We start from the raw sequence: 23,082 nt of genomic DNA on the forward strand, positions 1-23,082 counted from the left end.
CCGCCCCGTGGGGGGAGGGCTGAGGTGAGGGCCCGTCAGTGTGGAGCAGGAGCAGGTGCAGCGCAGGAGGAGCGAACGTCTCTACCTTGTCCAGGTACCTTTCGTTCACTGCTTTGGCGATCTGTCTGATCTCACAGTGCTGGTCCGCGTCCCTCTTCCTTTCGTTCAACTTCTCCGCTAAGGTTTCGAGCTCTGTCAGCGCCATCTGCAGGGGCAGCCTGTCGGGGTGTCCTTTGGATGTGTTCTTCAGCATGTCCTGGGAACAAGAGGTAAAAGGCAGGCGGTCAGCACACACATGCTTCCAGCTGCTGTGCTCAACGGCACCACTCAGCAGGATGGGGGACGACAGTGTGGCCTCGGCTGGGAGAGGGCTGCAAGCAGAGTGAGCCTTGGGCAGCTCCTTTCACAACAGCAAATGGAGTGACTAGTGCAAAACACAGCGCTCTGCTGTCATCCCAGGGGCATGGGAGACTGAGGCAGGAGGAACGCAAGTTTGAGGCCAGCATCAGCAACTTAGCAAGAACCTAAGCAACCCAGCAAGGCCCTGTCTCTAAGTAAAATATAAAAAGGTTGTCTTAGAAACGGTCTCTACGAATGTGACCAAGTGGTTGGTGCCTTTCTCATCTAGAGCCTGGCACACCTACCCATGCACAGATGCGTCCTCAATAACCCTTTCCCCTGGGTTTCCCAGCAGTGGTGAGTGTGCAGCAGTGCCATGCGGTGCCCAGCAGGGCCAAGTGCCCAGCGCCTCCCAAACCTGCTCCGGACAGCAGAGCTCTCGGGGCGCGCACAGGCAGACCTGGCAGGCCTGCTGAGCCTCTCCCCCAACAGCACCGCCGGCTCTCACCCATGCCCCACCCTGGTCACTCCCACGATATCTCAAGTTCGCACTGCAGTCACATCTGTCTGTGGTCAGTGATTTCAATGTCACTATTGTCATTGTTCTGGGGCGCCGCGTACTGTGTCCACAGAGAACAGTGATCTAACAGCATCCATTCTGAGGGCTCCCCAGCTCTCCCCGCTCTGTGGCCTCCCCACCTCCTGGCACACACTCAATGAGACCCACAATGACCCTGCGGGGGCCAAGTGCTCGAGGGAAAGGAAGCACCCGCAACTCCCCTGTGACCAAAGTCGCGACTGAGCCTGGAGAGGAAGGCAGTCGGAGCAGACGGCTGGGTCTAACCCTCCTGCACCACAGCCAGACTGAGGACACAGAGGCGCAGCTCCCGTGAACACAGGGCGGTGAGGGGGCTGTCACCTGGGGGCTACAGGTGACTGTGTCCTGCCATTCCCCATGAAAAGTGCCTGAGAGCACCATCAGGAGACACTCAGCCACCCTCCAGGTGAGGCCCATCCGCTGGCAGGTGCCAGGGCCCTGCGACTGCCTGCAGACTGCAAGTCTCTTGCAGGGATCCCATGTGCCCTGCCCATCCTGCCACCAAATGGCACAGAGGGTGCTTCGGTGCACAATGTGAGAGTGGGCTAGCCTTACCTGGAGCAGGAGGATGAACTGCGGGAACCTCTGGATGGGCTTCATCATCAGGCTGTGGAGTGTGACCCTGTCGGGACTGCTCTCCTGGCTCTGCTGTGGGGAGAGCACGGCTCACTCCAGAGGCCAGCCACCTGCTGGGCTGCATTCCCATCACACAGATGGGGTGCCCCGACAGGTATCCAGACCTGCAGGCGGCCCTTACTCCAGGAGGAAAGACGTCCATCCACCTGTGAGAAACACTCCGTGCCCTCTTCTGGGGAGAGCCTGGGGCCACTGCTTTCCCAGAAGGGCCATGTTTTCCACTTAGGTGCCTGGCTCAGTCCTGGCCAGTCTGGCCCCAGGAGAGGACGCCCGCCTCTCTGCCGCTTGGAGCAGAAGAAGGTCCTGGTGCCCAAGGGTCACCTGGGCCCACCTCTCTGTGCCTCGCAGGAGATATCAACTGGGTTGGACCACTGACCAGCTGAGGCTGTGGGCAGTCCCGACTTGGGGCTGCACCTGGTGTCGTCAGCTCTCCCAGCATGGGCAGCCACACAGTGCCCTAGAGCATGGCTAGCTGTGCCACCCCAAGATGCAGGACAGCCAGCACACCCATCCGTGGTGCTGCGTGGCCTCCACACCACGGCCGACACCTCAGAGGCTGCAGCCACGTCCTCAGAGGAAGTGAGATGGCTACTCGTCACGCTTCTTCCCCCAAGAGACAGACACAGACAGCCTCGGGACTCGGCACTGCAGCCCCCCGCCTGGGCAACTGCGAAGGGCCACTCTGGCGATAAGGGAGGCGGGGACACTCGGCTTAGAGGACAGTGCTGTGCACGCGCCCTGGCCGCAGCCTCCTGCGTGGCTACCTGACCTCACTCCAGTGCCTGCTGGGGAACCACTGTCCACCATGCAAATCCAGAGTCAGCAGGGCCCGGCGCTTGCTCCAGCAGGCGCCAGGAGGCACAGGACCCCCACCCGGCCACATGGGGACTCTCCTCGGGGTCTGCCTTCCCAGGGCTCTGCTTGCCACCCTGACTCAGAGGGGCATCTCCAACCCAAAATCTTGCCTAGGCTTCCTTCACCCCAGGAAGGTGGCCAAGGCAGCTGTGGGAGCTGACCTTCATTGTCTGTCCACTGTATGCTTTCAAGGATGGACAAGAGTTACTTTCAAAAGCTACCTTTGAGGCCCAAAACCATAGCTAAGGCTCTGTGGGTACAGCCACCTCTGTTACAACTCCATGCCTGCAGGGTGGGGTCTGCAAAGGGCACCCTGAGTGCTTCCCCTGAACTCGCCTTCCACGGGCACCCAACCCCGGGGCCACGTGCTCACCTTCAGGAATTCCAGGAAAGCAGGCTTCGCGGCACAGGTCTTCTTGAGCAAGGCCACGGCTGTGCTGAAGTTGTTCACGTACTCGCTGTAGGCGTCCAGCACCATGGACTTGGAGAACTGTGGCAAGGGGGAGGGCGACACGTGGCGTCCAAGCACTGCCCCCCAGCCCAGGGTGGCCCTCCAGGCCTGCCAGGGTCCTGCGGCCTTCCCTCTGCCCACTGTGGAGCTCCCTGTGGCTGGCTGGCCTCACCTCCCCCACCTCCCCCTCTCAGTCCTTATTCTAAACTGTGCTGATCTGGGTTTCCACTGTGATGACCTCCCGCCCCACAGACGGCCCTCTCTGCTTCCTGCCTAGCTGCCCTTGCTGGACTCAACCTGCACTAGAGAGCAAGGATCACTAGGTGGTGGTCCAGCTCTCTGAGACACGGGCGTCCACCTTCCCCAGGAACACAGGGCAGGACAACAATGCTTCTCAGGCTCGGGTCCCCTACCCTGTGCGTTCATTTTCCTAAAGACACACACGTTTCAAGAAGCAGGTACAGTTGCCCCTGGCATCAATTCCAGAGACTTGAAAATCGTTCCATGTTCTTCCCTGAGGATCTGTGTGTCCTCAGAAAGTCAGCACCACAACCCCAGTAGGGACCAGGGTGACTGCTACTGAGAGAGGCAGGCTGCCACCTCAATGGCAGCTTACAAAAGGCCCCCACCTTAAAACAGGTTTCCAGGGTAAATCTGAAATAAATACAGAGCCCAGGCAGAAAACGTAAAGTAAGTATCCAGTATTCTTCTGTCTGCCATAAGGTTCTGTGAAGGGTATCGTGCGGATCTTTTGGTAAGAACTTGGTTTCCACATTATCTTCAAAACATCCTACAAAGAAAATCTGCCTTTCGCCATGAGAATAGCATTCGTTAAATAAGCACTTGAAAACTCCAAGCTTACACCCACTGGTAGCATCACTTTCTTAAACGATTACAGAAACCCCTTTGTTCTCTCCACAGCTTCTAGGTGGAGGCAGAAATCCAGCCAGCACATGACAGGGAAGACCCCACTAGGGCCGGGATAAAATGGCCCAAAGCTGCCCAGGCAGGAACTCAGCGCAGGGGTTTCTGGCAGCTGCTTCTCCTGCCAGGAAACGTCAATGAAGCTGTTGCAACATGACTTTCCTTGCTGTGCTGTGGGGCCCAGACCTGGACCTACACACATTGAGGACAACATCACGTGTCTTCCTACCACATGTGTTCTACCTTCCCAGGCCTGGGCGACTCTGAGCCCAGAAAGTAAGACGGAGGCAGGAGGGCCCAGCGAGAGGGCGCTTCCTGACCCTCTGCAATGCCACCAACAAGTGGGTCCTCCTTCCGCAACTCACCAGCAGAGCCAGCGACGCTGGTGCGTCCAAGACCAACATGGCACGACCTCAAGCAGATCCAGGCACACCCTTTGCCTGACCCTCTCTGGCTCCCCCGGCCTCCCTGGAAGGCCCCTGGTTGTTCCCTTGAATGCACTGGGTCAGGGCACTGCCACCTCCGAACCGGGTCCTGTGGCTCTCCAGTGCTCTGGGGGCGCAGCCCTGATCCTACATGACGATGCCATGCATCCGTGGCCAAACAGCACACAAGGGGAAGGGGACTCGCACAAGCCCCGGGGCTTTGGGTAGCGGCTGGATTACCGAAGCCACAAAGACGTCGCCAATGGTCTCCACGGCATCCCACTCGGACACGCAGCTGGCCAGCGCGATCTGGAACATGGAGTGGCACTGCAGGATCTCCCTGACCCGGTAGAACACCACCTTCCGCTTCCTGTCACTCAGGAGCCGCGGTTCCGTCTCCGACAGCAGCTTCTCATATTGCTGAAGCCACAGCCAGTGCAGCACAGACGGGTCGAGGGAGGGAAAGAACACCTGAGAATAGCTCAGCCAGTGACCCTGACTTCAAGACAGACAGCAGGACACCCGACGCCAGAACACAGACAACACTTCCAGAGTTTTCAAACTTGAATACTATGTGTTCATAAATATATAAAACTTACAGGTGCATGTAAAACATGTGTGATCAAAAGTACCTAAGTAAACAAGGGTGATAAAAACAAGTGGTACCTCCAGAATCCTCTTAAGAGCATCAACATAGTTCTTTTCACTTTCAACAATGGAACCCAGAATATATCTTCTCACAACCTATTAGAAATTTGGAAACAGAATGGGAGAAAATTGCTTCAGATACATACAAATAAACTTTAATACTAAGTTGAGATTTGTTGCTGAAAGTAAGTTTTGTTTTTTTTTTTTTGGTACCAGGGACTGAACTCAGGGGCACTCGACCACTGAGCCACATCCCCAGCCCTATTTTGTATTTTATTTAGAGGCAGGGTCTCACTGAGTTGCTTGGGGGCTTCACTATTGCTGAGGCTGGCTTTGAACTCGAGATCCTCCTGCCTCAGCCTCCTGAGCCACTGGGATTATAGGTGTGTGCTATCGTGCCTGGTTCCTAAGTTTTGTTTTTTAAATAGTAGGTACAGAAAACCTCCAAAATCCTCTTAAATATTTTAAATGTTTTGTTCAGTAGCATTACAGGTATAAAATTCCTCTATTAATATAATTGTATGATCTTTTAAGTCTCAAATTATAAACCATAACTACAGCAGGAAAAATAAAACCGTAGTACTAAAAACAGATAAAGTCACTAACGTAACAATAGTAAGCTGAATTAACAATTGTACTTCATGTGCCCAACGCCGTTAGATGATAGTTCGTGTATAATTAATTATAAAAAGCCAGTTGCAGTTTTGGTCAAACATTATTCCAAAGTCATGGGAACACAGAGAGCTTGCTGAGTGTGGAGGAACTGGTTCTGTGGTTTCCTTTCTGCCCAAAGACCCTGTGACCATGCAAAGGTCCCCCTGTGACGCCAGGTGTGCAGGGGAAGAGTCACTCCGGTCACAGAGGGTGCTTGCCTTCCCAAAGCTCACACATCTCCCTGCTCTGCCTCTCAGCACTGAAGCCCCGGGAGTGCAAACCTGGGCCTTGAGGTGCCTGCAAGAGGCTGACACCAACACCTGGCATGTCACCTGAGCACTGCAGCAGGAGTCGGCCCATGTGTGGAAAACCAGGCAGGGTGTCACAGCAGAGCTGCACCAGGGCCTGCGTGTGCATGCCCACGTACACACATGCCACACCTCACACAATGCACATGTTGCACCCTACACGCATACACACATCATACTTCACAGTGCGCATGCCATCCCACATATGTGCACATGCTACACCTCACACACGTACATGCCACACATGTACAGCCACACCTAACGTGTATACACACCTCACACCTCACATGTGCACACAAACGCAGATATCACGCCACACATGTAGATACACACCACAGGTGGATACACGCTACACCTCACACACTAGCCAAGGTCCAACTGAGTGATAGTGGCTGAGGGTGCTGCAGTGCCACCTGGTGGACAAAGAGCATTTTCCAGAGAGGAAACGCCTGCTGTTAAGATTCCAGAATAACCAAGATTCATGGAATCATCATTCTCTTTACAAAACAGACTACACATTTAATTCATAAAAATAAGAAAAACAAATCCTTCCAGAACACCTACGGAAAAGTATATGTTTCTTACAATACAGGTGTGGCTGGGGTTGGAGACAAACAGGACTGAGTAACCCAGTAGCCACAGCATGACCTTGACCTTGACCTTGGCTGGCTCACAGGCAAGGGCTGAGCAGACTTTTCATTCTAAAATGATCCTCACATCTTCAAATCTCCCCCATTCTTCCTTCCAAAACTCAGCCCCCACACACCATCTCAAGGGTCAGGCCCCCCGCGTGTGTGTGCATGTGCGTCCTGAGATGCTAGGAACACATGAGGTCAAGGTGCTGAACTGGTATGCGATATTAAAATGCAAGACCCAAAGCAATCTCCCAGATTCCATGCCACTGCAGGTAACGTCCACCTTCGTGGGCAGCTAGAATTGACATATCAAGTAACATGCCCAGATTGGGTGGGGGGACAAGAGAGGGTCCAGTGTCTTCCCAACAATGACCAATCCAAGTGTTAGGGTGTAAACAAGTCAAGATGGCGCCTGGCATTTTGCCAGAGGGAGTGGTTTGTGAAGTAACGCCATCGAGCCATTAAGTGTGGAGATTCCTTATTGGTTGACTGCTGTATCTAGTTTATGTTAATTAGATAAGCTGTGTGGAATGTATATATACTCCTCCCGTCCTACAACAAATGGCTCCCACTCCTGCTGTATCAATGTACACAAGTTGTTCGTCACCCCCCCAGTTACTTTGCTGCAGCCGGACTGCGGCAATCAAGGTCGAGGAAGAGAATGTGCAAAACAGAAGGAATAAACAAGGGGAAGTGGACCACCAAGGAGGGCAACTGACTTGAAGGACACAGGTCTGGTGGAGGAGCCAGACCAGGGAGGTTCTGGTCCAGTCCACAGCCACTCTGCTAGGCACAACATGCATGGGACAAGGAGGGTGACAGGCAGGACGCAGTGTCCTCAGAAACCAGTGGTCTTTTTCTGGAAATGAACAAGGGCTTCCTCCATCCCCGGAAGCAGGGGCGTAAAGTATGCTCAGCACACAGCCTTCCCAGCTAGTCATGTTACCTTTTTCCCATTTTTCAAAGGCGAAAAGAAAGGGAATTCAAAAGCACCCCCTCCAGTTTAACCTTTAAAGACAAAACTCCCGCGAAGAATGCAGCTAACAATAGCAAAATCGAACCATGGGAACCTGACTCTAAGAAGCAAGCTGAATGGAAAACACCGCATCCTAGTGCTGGAGGGCAGCAGCAGCCCAGACCCAGCTCTGGCCTTTAGAGCTGCCGTGCTGTGAGGGAGTGCCCAAAGCCCTTCCTCTGCATTATCTCTGTTGGGTGTGTGGGAGACCCCCCTTCTGAGACATCATGGAATCCTTTACCCTTCCCCCTCCTCTCCAAAGGGCGCCAAGCCAAGAGCACCAAATTCAGGTCTCCTTGACCAATCCCCACAGGATCCAGTGTCTGCTCGCTGAGTCACCCTGCCAATCAGCACCAGCCACGTCCCCTATGCCACCCTTCTTAAGCCAAAGCTTGTGTAGGCAGAAGCTCTCTCCTCTGTCCTCTTCCTCTTCTTTCTCTCCTCTCTCTACCCTTTCTCTTTCTCTCTTCCTGTGCTCTCTTTCTCTCTGCCTCTCCATTTCTTCCCCTTTGGGTTGAATTTCCGTCTCGCCTTCCAATCTCCCTAGTTCTTCCTGCATGGCCAGGAAGACCTCATTAGCTACTAGCACTGCCATTTCACAAAGAGCAGAGAATGGGCTCCAAGGCAGCATGGGGTCCTTGCTTAGCATCTGGATGGCCATCTTTTTTCTTAATATTTATTTTTTAGTTGTAGTTGGACACAATATTTTTATTTCATTCATATATTTCTATGTGGTGCTGAGGATCGAACCCAGGGTCTCCCATGTGCAAGGCGGGTGCTCTACTGCTGAGCCACAACCCCAGCCCCTGGATGGCCATCTTAAAGAAAAAGTGTCACTTTCCTGCCCAAGGGCGTTTCTGAGAAAGGCTCACCACTCCCTCATACCAACCCCATACTTGACCTTCTCCCCCATCCCTCTCCACTCCCCCATGAAAGTCCCAGAACCCAAGCCTGTTTTGCATCTCTCCTGTAGAGATGGCCTTTATTGTCAACTGTGACAAATCAACTCTCCAGTGTATGTCTGCCTGGCCTCCATCTTTCATTTCTCATTTACCGTCTCGCTCCTCCTTTCCCTTCAGTAAGTGCCTCACTGGACCAAATGAGGAGCTCCATCCCAGTGGCAGACCTGGGGGTTGGACAAGCCTTGGCAGGACACTACTGTGACAGGGGTTCACTTGATGCTTTGACTATATCCCTTGGGGCTTTGAAACTTAAGTATTTTTTTCTTTTTCCCTAAATTTCTCCTCCCTGATCTTCTTTTCCCTGGTCTTCTCCCTGATCCTCTCCTCCTAATGTCATTTTCTCTGAATCTCCTCTATAAAGCCTCCTGTTCCTGCACATAGGCAGAATCACAGCCTTTGGAACAGGATTGGCATGGGGGCCAAGGACCTAGCTTTGCTCTGAACCTTTCAAAACCGAGGGCTCCAGGGAATCGCTGTTCAGCTAGGACAGCTGAATGGCCAGGAGCTGGGGTTGCTGGGCCAGTGCCCTCCGGCCTGCGGTGGCCTCCGCTGCTGAGTCCTACACACACCTAGAGTGGGACATCATCCTGGACCCCATGCATGGTACAGGAAGTAGACAGGCAGGGGTGTAGGAGCCTCCACTCACACAAGCCCTGCAGACCTAGTCTGCAAACCCGGAGTCACACACACTTGCTGTCCGTTCATAGCCTGCTCTTCTCTTGGCCACTCTTCTCTCCCTCCCCAGTTCCTCTCCGCTCCCCCAAACCCCCCCCCCGCCCTGTTCCTCTCCGATCCCCCAACCCCCCCCATCCCTCACTCCCCCCCCACCCCGTTCCTCTCCACTCCCCCAACCTCCCCCGTACCTCTCGGCTTCCCGGGTCTCCTCCAACCCTCTCTGCTGCCCCGGCCTCCCCCACCCTCCCCCACCCTCTCTGTTCCCCTGGCCTCACCCTTCCTCTCCGCTCCCTCAGCCTCCCCCTCGGTACTAGGGAAACGTCAACCTGCCTTTCGGGCAGAAAATTGACAGCTCCTAGGTATCCTTTTTAACTTTTAAAAAACTCTTGACCATCCCGCTTAGCATCTTTATGTTGCCTTCCTTGCCTGTCACCGACACATCACCTGTCGATGTTGTTTAGTCACTCTCTCCGTCTATACACTGGTCCATCTCTCACTCACCCCTGACCCTAACTGTCCGTCTGTCATCCATCCATCTGCCCTTCACCTATCCAGCCGTCATCCCTGGTTCTTGTATCCATCACCCACCCATCAGCCATCTATCTGTCCACTCATCTCTCCATCTGTCCATGGTCTGCACCATGCTACAACGTGGAACAGAAAAGAACTCAAAAGAACTTGGAAAAGAACTCAAACCCCGTCCAAAAGTTCATGCCCTGCCCGTAAATCCCCTCAAACTCTGTGGCATTATTCTTGCTTTTTAAGTTCTCTTTTCCCTTCACCCAAAGATGACCAGATAGAAACCACTAATTTTTTTTTCTCCCTTTGCCATCTATGATCAATTTTAAGACATGAGGATTATTCCAGTAGCTCCTGAAAACTGTTTTCATCTTAATTGTGGCTCCTGTGAACATATACTGACTTTACCACATCACACACTGGCTCTTTGTAAAAGGACCACAACAACACAAACTTGTAAGAGTTGTTGCTGCAAAGACTGCAATTACTACACATTCCTCAAAATTCCACAAGAGATGGCATTCAGAACACTTCAGGACAAAGTAACCTGACGGAGACTGCGGTAAGACCTGGGACCCCCTGGGAGGGCCCTGGTGTGTGCAGCTGGGGACCAAAGGCAGGCAGTGGCGACTGAGTGGACAGAGGGCAGGGTGCCAGGACAGCAGGCACCCACCCACCAGCGCGTGAACACTCGAGTGTCTTCCCGTGTGTGGATACAGCCATCCAGGAAACAGGTGCTCCAGACCCGTCAGGGCCGCGGAGCTCCACGGCCCTCCCACAGCCCAACCCTGGTGTCCGTGCAGGGAGGACTCCCTCGGACGTCAGTGACCGGCCTGCAGCTCACTGCCAGCACGCCATACTGTGTCCAGGGTCCCAAGGCAAGACCTAGGAAAACGCGAAAATCTGACCCAGTGAAGAGGTACCAGAATCCCGCCGAGACAGCTGCCTGCTTGGCTTGTGACTGTCCCCACAGGAAAACCACCAGGAGCCTGTCCACACAACCACTGTGCAGGCTCAGGAAACTCACCGGGGTCCCTGGCCACTGTCCTGTGTAGGAAAGGGCATGAGATGGGGGGACAGCACAGAGGGGGGGGAATGGCGGCCCCACTGGGGGAGAGCACGGAGTCGGCTGCCCAGAGCCCTCCTTTACTGTCTTCTGCTTACTGTGTGTGCCCCTGTGGTGACCTGGGGACTCTCAGCCTAGCAGTGAGGGACCCCTCCACTTGAGGGGGCAGGTTGGGGTAGCTGGGCTGACCCAAACCTCTCCAGCAAGAAGGGCCAGCTCCAGGACCACGGAGGCCAAGGAACTTGGGTCACATGGCACAAGTTCGGGGTCCTGACCTTGAGATAGGAGGGACTTGGTCCTGATGAAGGAGCGGCCCCTCTTCACCGCGGCTCTCGTCTTCTCCAGCCCGTCCTTGGTGCCCTCCCTGGCCGCCTTCATGAGCTTCTGCATCTGCAGGGAGAGAGGGAGTGGGTGAGGAGGCACCCAGGACTTGGGCCGCTGGGCTGGGCGTTTTAAAAGAGTACTGTCAAGTAGGCTGGCTTGAGGCGGTGCCCGAGTGTGTATGGCTCTGTGGCTTTTTCTATCTCATTTATCTGTAAAAATGAAAGGTAAACAGGGACCTGGGACAGCGCCCGCCCTGCTGCGGCCTCTGAACGCCAGACCTCACTCTACCCCTCTCACTCAGACAGAGCTCGGCAGAGCCCCTGGCACTGAAGCCACAGAGGCCAAGCTGGCCAAGGCACGCCCGGCACCATGCGGCGGGACGGCCCACTGCACTCACGCGGCTCCAACCTCCTGCGTTCTCCGCAGGGCCCTTCCTGAGATGCCCATGAGCAGGCATGGTCAGCTTCTTAGCGGTGCCTCTATAATGGTCACCAGACCCCTCCAGAGCATGGAGCCAAAGGCAAGGTGGTCAGGCGGTGGTAGACACGTGGGGAAGAAGTGAGGGACAAGTAGTCACTCGACATCCCCTAAGGCAACTGCCAACAGCACTCAGGAGCCCTGGGCTCGTGCTGGGACTGACTTCCACCCTGAAGACCTGACGCTTGAGGGACTGGCCAGTGCCTGCTCAACGTCCTCTTTCCGAGTACACCCAAGTGGCCCTTCAGGGGACCAGACGGCCCCATGCAGCCCACGGCCCCACCTCTGCCCCCTTCATGTGACAGGGCACTGCGGTGAGCTGGCAGCCCTGAAGGGTTCTCCCCAAGGCCCCGGGCTCCTTCCTATGGGCACCTCTGGCTGCCATCCAACATGCTCACCCCAGTCTGTGAGACACCCCCACAGGCACCCAGACTCCAGCTCCCAGCCTGAACTGGGCCATTCTCTCCAACTACCAAAACACGGAAGCCACTCTAGCCCGCTGCACGCCTGCACAACAGTGGACCATCCACGGCTGGCCAGCCTACGTGGCTGGGTGGCTTCTCACACATGCCTCTGCCCCTCACCCTGGGGGGCCTCACATCCACTCACTGCAGGTCCCTCTAGGTCCTGCTCCTTCCTCACCCCAGAGCTGGGCGGCTCCCTGCACCTGGTGCCCAGCCTGACCATGTGTGAAGCTGAGGATGGCTGCTGGACAGGACAGCCCCATGCTGGGTGGCAAAGCAGCGTGGCCTGGGGCTCATCCCTGGCCATATCCCTGCCCAGGCCTCCTGGCTCTGCAGGATTTTCTTCTTCCTGAATGAAAGTTGTCCACCGGGTCTGGTTTCACGTCTTCTGATCCAAGCTCGGCTAAGTGGGCTACTCTGCACTGCACCCCTTCCCCAGGGCCTGGGACCCCTAGGAGGCCCTGGAGGCAACCCACCATCCCAGACCTGCCACCCTGGCTCTGCTCGGTCCTGTGGAGTCAACCAGAAGGGCCTCCTGCCGCTAAGGGCTATTCAGGGAAGGACACGTCACGCACAGCGCAGGGTCAAGATGCGGTTGAGGGGAATTACTTGACAGTGCTCTTTTAAAACACATCCAAAGAACTGACCTTTGCAGTGTCCACACCCAGCAGTTCTGAAACGTCTTGGCCTGGGAGCTATTCTTTACTCCCTTAAAAACTGTCGTTATGAGTATTCTTTGTGGTGCTGGGGCCTCGTGGGTGCTAAGCATGTGCCCTACCACTGAGCTACGCCCCAGCCCTTCCAAGCCAAAGGAGACTCCTAGGAGCATGAGTTTATCTGGGTTTTATTAACAGAAAGTGACTGCAGCAGAAATTAAAACTGAGAATCTCCGACTACTTTTATTAATTTTTAAAAAATAAACCCACGACACATCATCTTCAATGTCGTATTTATGGGAAACTCCTATATTTTCCAAACCGCACAGCAAGGGCCTGTCTTGCCCTTGGGGAGATCTGTGCCTCTGACCCGCTGCCTGGCACACAGGCTCAACACCACCCTTGCAGACCTCCTGCGGCTCCCGTTGCTCACGAGGCAAGGAGTGTAGAAGGCACACAGAGGCCAGCATCGAAACCAGAGGTGCCATGTGCACCCGAACACTGCTCCAGCCCAGTGGTACAGAGGCCGGGTGCCCGGTGGTCTGCGGGCAGCATCTCTGGCCATGGTTGGGAAGAGCCACACTACCTTGCGCTGGCGCCTGCGCTGCAGCTGCCGCCCCTCCATGGTGCCCACCGTGCTCGCCACCAAGCCTCTCACCTTCTCCTCACAGTGCGCCTTTAAACGGGTGAGGTCATGGGAAAGCTGTGGCATAAAGAGACACAGCTTCAAAACAGGCCCTGCCTGCACAGGGCACCTCAGGGCGAAGGACACTGGCCCCTCTCCTGGGCCCAGCCCTGCTGATGGAGAGGTGAAGGTCTGTGTGCCGGAGACTCCACCAGAGGACACTGCCCTGGCCACCAAGGTGGCAAGTGCACCACACACCCATCAGCACCCGACGTCACTCAGCAGCACCTGGGAGGACAGCCGTGGCCTGGGCAGCACCAGGCCTCTGCATCAGCCCCCACACGGGAACGCTGCCTGTAGGACTGCCTCCACGCCGCTCCGGGCTCTCACTGACCGGCTGGGCTGGGCTCTTTTGCACTGACCAGCATCTCAAATGCACACCCCCAAGCCCTCTGCTCCTCTGGGGGCGTTTCTCATGTCCACCAGAGAAACTGTGACCGTGTTTAACAAAAGCCTGAGATGCCTCCTGACTCCCACCACTCATCGTTTTACTCTGGCAGTTTTAAAATATAAACTCATAGGCTAGAGACCTGATCTGCCTGTGCACACCCCACCTGGTACTCCTGGCAGGAAACCCAGTTTGGCTGCCTCGCAGGGCTCCACGTCCACAGGCCAGGCCCGTGCGGCCCTGCATGCTCCTCCAAGCAGGGAAGGGCTGCCCAGTCACTGCACCCTCTCTGACATCCTTGCTGGTGTGCTGGGGGCTCAAGTGGGAACACAGTCCCCTCGGAGGGCAGAGCGGTCGCGTGATGCCCAACAGGCCCAGCTGCCACATAAGCCACAGGACAGAACCAAGTGTTTCCCTCGTGTGCTCCAGGCCACCTTGAATGCTACACCCGAGAACTGCTCTTGAAACCTCAGCTGACGTCAGGAAGGTCTGACCCAGCCCCGTGCTGCCCCGGTGTCTAGAAGGAGCCTGGTAACAAACCTGAGCAGCTGAGCTGACCACGCTCACAACTCGAGTTCAGAGAACACATCAGCTCCAAGCAGCCCTGTAACCTGCCAGCCACAGAGACGGGAACCGCATCTGGAATGTGGCCTCTGGTTGTGGGGTCACTGGGGAGCGGGACAAACCTGGCCACGGCCACTAGTCACAGGACAAAGGTGTCCAGCCTCAGAGCAGGGCTGCCTGTGGCCTGCCTGTGACCACACCCTGGTCTGTGGGACTGGACACACTGGTACCCAGAGACCCTCCCACACCTGGCCAGAAGACCGCCACCAACAAAAACTGGGCCCCCACCCATGGTAAAGGCCTCAATGCAGAGGAGCCTCGGGGAGGAGGCTGCAGCCACGCACAGCCCCACCATCTCTGGAGTTCACTCCTGGAGGGTTCCAAGTTCCTCCCTGGACCCCACCTGTAGGATTTCCACAAAAACATTTAAAGTTCTCCTTAGGAAAATGTGGTCTCAGGCCGCCTGGGGCGCCGGGACTCATCCCTCCACACGTCCAGAGTCTTTCTGCCTGTGGGGAGACACGGGCTCTCAGGACTCCACTGAAGGACACAGAGCGGCACCCGTCAGGCCACCGGCTGCGTGGGCCTGGCACACCCAGCAAGCAGGAGCCACAGAGCACCACCAGGACCCACACAACGCCTGGACAGGGAGCCTGCCTGGGGTCCTTTCAGCGATGGAGCTTAAGAAGGTGTAATGTCCCAATTACCTATGATCATTCACCCCACGCAAAGATACCTCATGTTCTCCCCAAACTGAATGTCGAGGTCTTAAAAACAATCCCATAAGTGCCCTGTGAATAAAATCCACATCTCACAGCCCGTGCATGTGCTGATGGGGGGACAGCCACCCAAGCCAGACCCACACCTACCTGCTTCTTGTGGCTGCTGCGCAGGAAGGGCCTGGGGACTCCGTTCCTGCATTCTGAGTCACTCTGCTCTTCGTAGCTTTCAAATTCACTCGAACTCCACCCATACTCCAGAGAACTGTTTCCACCTTCATCTCCGTTCTCCACGTCGTCATAAATCATTTCATCTGAGTGCACAAACACCAAGACAACATTACAATGGAGAGGCAGCACACCAGCCTGGCCGTGATTTTACCTCGCCATCTAGCCCAGGGGCGGGACACATCCCAGTGCCCGACACGCTTCTTGGAAAGGCGCCACTTAGCGGCTCCTCCACTGGGCAGCTCCTCGGTGGTTCTCATAGGTCCCCAACCCCATCCGTTTCCCAGGGATGTTGCTCTGTGGGAGCCCCCACAATGACACCAAGTAACTTGTTAGCAACAGCAAACTTTCCGTGAAGGAAAGTCACAGGGAAGTACAGACAGCATAGAAAGATGACAGACAGCTCGATGATGGGCAGATGGCAGGTGGGCAGAGAGACGGCAGATGCTGGCTGGGTGGCTAGGAGGAGGGGTGACAAACAGCTGCTGATTTCCTCTACGCAGATGAAATACTGAAGCACCGACACAGGTGCTCCCCCGCAGTGGTGGCCGCTGGCTCCAGGACGTCCTCAGACCCCAAACACATGCCTTCCTGATCCCAACTGTGCGTCTCGGGGGCACACGTGGCTCTGCATGAGGCTGAAGTTTACCAAGGACAAAGGACGGAAGGCAGCCTTCTGCTTAGATGGTCACCTAAGGGCAGTCTACCTGGAAGATGGCATTTCCTGCATCAAGACAAATCTGCATCTCTACGACCTCTACCACGCAACCTCAGTCCTTCACTGTGGCAAAACCTGGAGTAAGAACCCTGAACAGGAGGAACACACTCCTCAGGGGGAAGGCGGCGTCTGCCTCTGCTGGAAATGGCCACTTTAAATCCCTGGAAGTTCCAGATCCTCCCCCAGGGCTCCTTCGCCTCCCACAGGTCAGGGCTTGCCCCGCTGGAGGGTGGATGACGACGTGAACATCTACCCTCTGCAATTCCTGGGTTCCGACTCACGGTTTCCAAAACTGAGGACTGAACCCAGCCCCCATAGCGCCTGCTCGCCCGTCCCTCCAGCCGCAGCCCAGGGCCTGCTGGGCCACAAGTCCAGGAGGGATCTAGGTATACACAGCAGCTGCACAGCTTGAGGAGCCGGCAGGGGGTGGCCTCTGTGGCTCCAAGATTCTGCTGAGCCCCTCAGTGCCCTCCCACATGCTGACCAGGCCAACGCCACCAGGCAGACTCTAGGAGGAACCTGGGCGCAAGGGCAGCTGTCCTAGAGGCATGAGGCGCCTGGCCCCTGGGACTCGGAGTCCAAGGAGGGAGTCTCCGAGCTCACTGCATCGGCTTCATTCAGAGACACGGGAGCGTGGAACTCTGAACGGGTGAAAAGGCACAGGGTGGCGGGCACGCCTGCTGCCTACCCAGACACCTGCCCGGAGGCCTCACTGGTCTCACTAGAGGCAGAAGTGACTGCTGACCATTTAGCTGACCAGCCTCGGTCCTCCAGGTCAGCACAGGTCACTCCTGCTGGTGCTGTCCCGAAGGACACGGGCACCACCAGCGCTGACCCGTGCCCGTGGCTGGACACTGCCCAGTCCACACTCAGCCTGTCTGGGCTCATCTGCGCTGTGCTTCCTGAGCCTCCCCACCTCTTGCCCTTTACCAGTCGGGCTGGGCCCTGGGCCATGAGTTTCTGGAGGTCCACCTGCGGGGGCCACAGGTTCTCAAGCATGGCCTGACTGTTCATGCCAAGCCTCACGTGTGGGCACCGCATCCCCACTGCCATGGCGTCAGCAGGTGGTCCTGAGGGCAGAGTTCTCAGCATGCGATCAGGGCCCTTCGTAGGGAGACCCAGGGGCAGCCTGCCTCCTCCGCAGAGGACGCAGGGAGAAGGCAGAGTGCAACCAGGGAGGGGGCCCTGACACCAACCTGCACACAAGCGATGCCTCGGGTCTCTAAGACACCTAGGCTACTGCACTCTGTCACAGTGGCCCAAAGGGCTGAAACAGACGTGAGCCACTACCCAGGAAATACCAAGTGTTCTTCAAAACCTCGAGGGCCCGCAGGACACTCGAGGCAAAGAGCATCAGCTCCAGTGGGCAGCATGATCCTGGCCAGGGAAGTGTCATGCTGACCTCAGAGGACCATCAGGAACAAGATACTTCCAGACCTTGAAAGAGACACGAAGACACTTGGCTCCCACAGCCACAAGGTTTGGGGAAGGTTTGTGAGCAGAATTTCCTTGCAAAGGAGAACCAGGGCAGTTGGTCCCTGAGCATCAACTCTCTGCAGTGCTATCCTCACAAAGGGGGCACGGGCAACCAGGACCACAGCCATCCCTGGCAGCCACCTCCTGGCAGACCCAGGGCACAGGCTACCTGGCAGGGCCAGTGACCCTACCAGGTAGATGAGCTGGCCTGTAGGCAGTGAGCTGGGGCCCCCCCTTATTTGCACTTACATAAATCACCTGCTCCAGGCAATTGCCCTTATCAAGAGGCCCAGGTGGGACTGTTGGCCTGCAGGGGAATCCCGAGAGGGGCACAGCTCCTCCTGGGGTGGACAGGCCCCAGGCACTCCAGAAATGGATGAACTAATGAGTATCCGACACTCCACCTCTGAGAAGTCTGACGGATTTCAGGAACACATTCCTGGTCAGGCTGGGAAAGGCCCCTTCTCCTGTAGTCTTCCCCACAGCCACTGAAGTGCGTTTTCCCTCACCCTGTAGAAAGGACCCGACTCCCAGGACACACCCACCAGGCTAAGTGGGATTCTGCTTATTTCTGGGACACCACTGGACTCATTTCCTGTCTTATCTGGGACACCCAGATTTCGAGGGAGGGGTTTGCAAGTTTACACTACATCTTGAGTTTAGAGCCTCACCCGTCTGCCATCACAGGAACAGGGTGCACTGGAGGGTCGCTCGTTCCTGCAGCTCATGGGCCAGCTCTGTGTCTGGGGACTGTTCTGCATGTGAGCCAAGCCATGGATTCAGCATCCTCGATTATTGCAGATTAATGCTTTCAATTTCAGATACAGCTGACTCTTACAGAAAAACGTAACTTAAGGGTTTTAATTTATCGAGGAAAAGCTATGGCTTCTTCAAATACATGCTGCACCTACACTCTGGGTCTTCTACAGTCTTCCCCCTGCTCCCCTTCTCCGCTTCTCCCCCTGAGGGCACCACCAGGGCGGGCCTGTCTCTACTTTTCCAAGGACTGCCTGGGCTCTGCTGAAACCCTGCTGCTGTGTCATTCTGTTTTATCACTTTCCGGTATCTTCTTTCCTCCCTCCCACCATCCTTAGTGTACTCTGCTGTCTGTTCTCGTGACTGGACTGTACCCAGACTCAGGACTTTGCAATCCATTTTTAACATATGCTATTATGTAGAGAGCTTTATTATCTTAAATCTACCCTACACATTTCTAGATTATTCAAGTCAAATTACTTCTGATTTTCATTGTTTTCAAACTGACAAGTAGCAGAGTAGTGATTGATAATTCCCAAATGTCTGTGGTTTTTACCCATCTTATTGGACTGGTACCCAGGGAGGAGACCTAAACAGCAATTCTCTGACACTGTTCTTCTTTGTGGCACACTGGGAACTCGCTCCAGGGCTCCGTGCATCCTTTCTGTCCCTCAGACTCACCTTCTACGCTCACTGGCCCTGCATCCTTCCACAGGGGAGGGCTGCCCCTCCTACAGTGATGGAACCAGGTCAGAGTGGGCTCTAGGTATCCTGGGGCTATGCTGTCAGGAAACCCGGGCTCAGCACTGCAGACCCACGACGGTGCTCCACAGCGGCCCCAGTAGCCGCCTCACAGAGCCCGGGCATTTCTTTTCCTACCAGTTACTTCAGATCTTCTGCATCCCTCTCTCTCTCTCACGAGAGACACAGCTCTCCATTTTATCCCTCTGAGGACGTCTCCCACTGGCAACTGGATCCGACTCCCGTTTTCCGTGAGAACCAGTGTCTGGACTTCTGCAGTCTTTCTCAGACCACTGCTACTCTGTCTTAACTTACACTTCTACCTTCAGCCAGAACGACGGTTTGTCATTGCACACTGCATTTCACTCTCTTAGCAGTCACCCATGAAACACACTGGACCCTCACAGGCCACCAAGCGAAAGGAGGCAACCAAGGAGCCCGGCCAGCTGTAAAGGTGGCCTCAGGGCTTGGTGCAGCAGCGCCCTCCCAGCCCAGGGCCACCCAGGGCTGAGCCCCGCGGAGCTGCCACCGTTATGGGTGGCCCTGGGCTTGCAAGGCTACACATGCGCCTCGACCTCTTCTTCCCCTCACTTTCCTCTAGGCTCAGCACTGCGTCCTCAGAAGCCTGACATTAAGTATGTCCTCAGCATCCACAAGGGGGCAAGCTCCCCAGGCTGTGGCCAGCAGATCTTCCTTCTTGAAGGAACCTGCAAGTCCAGGTTCAGAGAGCAGCCACTCCCTCACTCCCTGGTGCTGTCTCCCAGATGGAGAGGGCTGTCCCCCTAGGTCCTAACTGAAGATCCGCCGTGGGCTGCGGTCCCAGCCGCCCTGCATGTTCCCACTGGATCTGGGGCTCCGCTCTGCGGCATTAGCCTAGTATGGACTGGCGTTTAACTAATCCTGGGTTGAGTCGGTATTTCTGAGAATTTAGGTCTTCCTGTAACCCTAGAAAATTCTTAGTGATGCCACCCAGTCCTGATTCTCCCCATTTTCCCACTGATGTCATCTTCAGACACAGGCTGGGGCTTCTTGGCCACCAAGGGTCTGATGTCTTTGTTCCTACCGTCCACATCTTTCACTCCTGCTTCACATGCTGTCCACACATATGTGCATGCACACCAGTGTTCTACCACACCACAGCAGCGAGCCACGGACCATATGTGGAATGTGAACACAGAACACACATGCACCTGGCCCCGGGGTTGTGTGCATGCTCAGGAGCCCCTCCGCACCCAGAGGGAAAGACTGCTAAGCTCAGGTCCAGAAAGAGCAAACCTGGTTCCGAGTCTGAATTCTCCCTGGGCACGTCATCGTAAATGGCTTCCTCTGGATCTGCAACAAAAGGGTAGAAGCTGTAAGGGCCACCCTGAAGGAACCACAGGCACCTAGAGCTCCCAGGCCCACTGTCCCCTGAGAAGCCACACTGGCTTGAAAAGCCACTTTAGTGGGCTTCTTTGGCCCACCACGGGACAAGCACTGCGGTTGGGGAGGACTCTTTTGTTTGGAATGAGAGATGCCACTCTGTGGACAAGCTGTGGAAGGCCACAACAGGTGACCTGTCCTATGACCTGTGTTCAATTATTCACCTCTGCATGGCTATCCTACACAAGACTGTGGCCGTAAAGCCTTCTGATGTACCAAGTACAAAAGTGACGTCCAGAGTTTTGGAAATAAAGGGGGAACCACTTGTGCCATGTAAAACAGGAAAGCATTGACATGACCGACGGCCCCACGGTGCTTGCAAGGTACACATGGGGGACGAATGTCTCAGCTGGCACCTCCTGCACCACTCCTGCTCCGTGAAGGTGAGTTTCCTCAGGAGCGGGCAGCACAGGCCACATGGTACATGCTGTATAAGACAGCCTCGTCAGAGCAGCAGTGACCTTGGCATTGACTGAAAAGTGTCTGTTTCACAGAAGGACCTTGCTATTACTTTTTTTTTTTGAAGCGGGGGATGGCGGGCTGCAGAGTGGGTACCAGGGATTGAACTCAGGGGCACTCGACTACTGAGCCACATCCCCAGCCCTATTTTGTATTTTCTTTAGAGACAGGGTCTCACTGAGGTGCTTAGTACCTTGCTTTTGCTGAGGCTGGCTTTAAACTGTGATCTCCTATTTCAGCCTCCTGAGCTGCTGGGATTACAGGCATGGCCATGCACCCAGCCTGGGTTACTTTTCTAAAACACTCACTCACTTATCAGTGTTCCATTCTCTATAAAGGACCACTCCAACTGCCAAGTCTTCCCGTAGGAAAACCCAGGATGAGGGCTCCCTGTACAGGACACGAGCAGAAGCTCCCCCTGCACCCTGCCATCGCTGCCCAGAGCTGGGAACATTGCAGCTGCTGTCACTGGCGAGCTCAGGGTCACGAGGGCACTACAACTGCAGCCCCAGCAAACACTGCCCCTTTCTGAGACAGGGGTGAAGGACACTTGTTCACAGCACTACCTTTCAAGTATAGCTCTTCTAATTAACTGGACTGTGTAAGTGAGTAACAGGAGGAACTGGGGAAGATTTTGCATTGGAAATAAAACCACCAGCAAAGAGCCAGATGATGATTTAATTCTGCGATGATCGTGATTCAGCAGCTCCTGGCAGAACCAGCTAGTTAAGCCAGGATCTGTGTTCTGCAAAGTCATGAGCAGAGCAGTGTGAGGATTTGCAGGAGGTAATCCAGTGCTCAGCAGCAGGTGCCGAGGTTTCCCCCAAGTCGATGTGCAAGCGTCAGAGGACCAGTGGGTCAGAGAAGGCACAATCAAAAAGCAATCTTTACTTTTCGTTAAAAATTAAAGAAATGAATCTATCTAAAACGTATGCTAGATGTGGCATGCTGGCGGGCATGCTGAACGAAGGGAAGGGCCTCATCCTGGGATATCAAACCACATGTGGAATTGCAATCTGTCCATGGCTGGCTGAACCACTGCCACCTCTAGTCAAAACCGTCCAGGACAAAGTGGCTCCTAGGAATTGCCAGCAGGAATGCCTTGCCATCCCAGCAGAGTGACCAACAGGGCTGCAAGTCAACACGTTAGTTTCCCAACCAAAGACCATACCAAGAGGTGCAACGGAGAGGTAGCAAGTGCCAGATGTGATCACCTGTAGAAACGACGGCCTGTCAGGGAACCTAGGGACATTCCCAGCTTTAAATAAGTGAGAAATGTTAAAGCTTCTGATCTGACCAAAGAGAGGGCTCAGGATACTCACTCTCCATCCATGCTGTGTTGGCAGGGTCTGCTGCCCATTGGGCAAGGGCGCTGCCACCTCGGCTGTCTTGATTACCACTGAAAGAAAGCACCATGAAATCAGAACCTGCAGAAGCACCCCACCTCGGAGGAGTGAGCACCCGCCCTGTGCCCGCGTGTGCACAGCTGGGCCTACTAACTGTGGTTTCCCTGATATGACTCTACAAAAATCCCATGCCCAAATTCATCCCGACTTGTCAGCAAGTGCTCTCGACCACCTCTGCACGCAGCAACAGGACTAGCACCACAGGACACAAGACAAATGCAGTCCCTGCCAGAAGGCCCGACTCGCCTCCAGGTCTGCACCATGCTGCACACGACGCTGGGTGTACAAGGCCTGAACCTTCACCCCCACTACCGGTCAGGGTCAGAGAGACACAAGGCCACCCTAGCCCATGGGTGAGTCACAGGGCCTGACAGGCACTTGTATCCTGTCCTGGGCCACGGGAAGCCACTGCAACACTCCGATCAGACCCACTGGAGAACCTAAGGGGACAGCTTCAAGGCACCGCTGCTGACAAAAGGAACACCAGGGTGCCAGGCCCAGGACACTTGCATTCTGCTGGCACTTCTAAGGGGAAACTGCAGCAGCCTAACAGGCCCAGAGGAAATAGGGGACTGGGACAGGGCCAGCATCCACACACAGAGGAGCAGAGCGCCAGGAGCCAGGCCATGGAGAGGCAAGGTGCCTTGCCAGAGAGTGACACGGGTGGGGCCACAGCAGACACTGTTTTACTGAAAGCTCTAACGATAGCTGCAAGACTCTGAGGACAAGACTGAAGGCTTCCGTCACAACACCATACAGCTGTCAGCCACACGCCCCAGGACATCTCCAGGGCCCCAGTGGCCGCCTGACGCTGCAGGGGCCTGGGATCTTTGCACACAGCTTCTCCTGCGTGACTGGCCAGCATGCTGAAGGAAGGGACCTCAATCAT

At 55.4% G+C, this 23,082-nt stretch overlaps 1 protein-coding gene across 1 annotated transcript in view; it reads right to left on the reverse strand.

The window, feature by feature from the left end:
- Positions 1–23,082, reverse strand: part of LOC308633199 (rho guanine nucleotide exchange factor 10-like) — a gene marked incomplete at its 5' end in the record, with an annotated part of 28,448 nt that extends 5,366 nt beyond the window's left edge. The window contains 12 exons of the mRNA XM_081265738.1: positions 86–256; positions 1,493–1,585; positions 2,802–2,918; positions 4,469–4,648; positions 4,895–4,972; positions 10,906–11,100; positions 12,154–12,352; positions 13,153–13,334; positions 15,138–15,301; positions 20,182–20,238; positions 22,110–22,186; positions 22,946–23,082. Of these exons, the coding sequence (XP_081121864.1) occupies positions 86–256; positions 1,493–1,585; positions 2,802–2,918; positions 4,469–4,648; positions 4,895–4,972; positions 10,906–11,100; positions 12,154–12,352; positions 13,153–13,334; positions 15,138–15,301; positions 20,182–20,238; positions 22,110–22,186; positions 22,946–23,082 (1,650 nt within the window). The remainder of the gene's footprint in view (positions 1–85; positions 257–1,492; positions 1,586–2,801; positions 2,919–4,468; positions 4,649–4,894; positions 4,973–10,905; positions 11,101–12,153; positions 12,353–13,152; positions 13,335–15,137; positions 15,302–20,181; positions 20,239–22,109; positions 22,187–22,945) is intronic.

This window comes from Spermophilus citellus, assembly GCF_964194105.1.
Source record: "Spermophilus citellus genome assembly, chromosome: 14".
NCBI classification, from domain to species: Eukaryota; Metazoa; Chordata; class Mammalia; order Rodentia; family Sciuridae; genus Spermophilus; species Spermophilus citellus.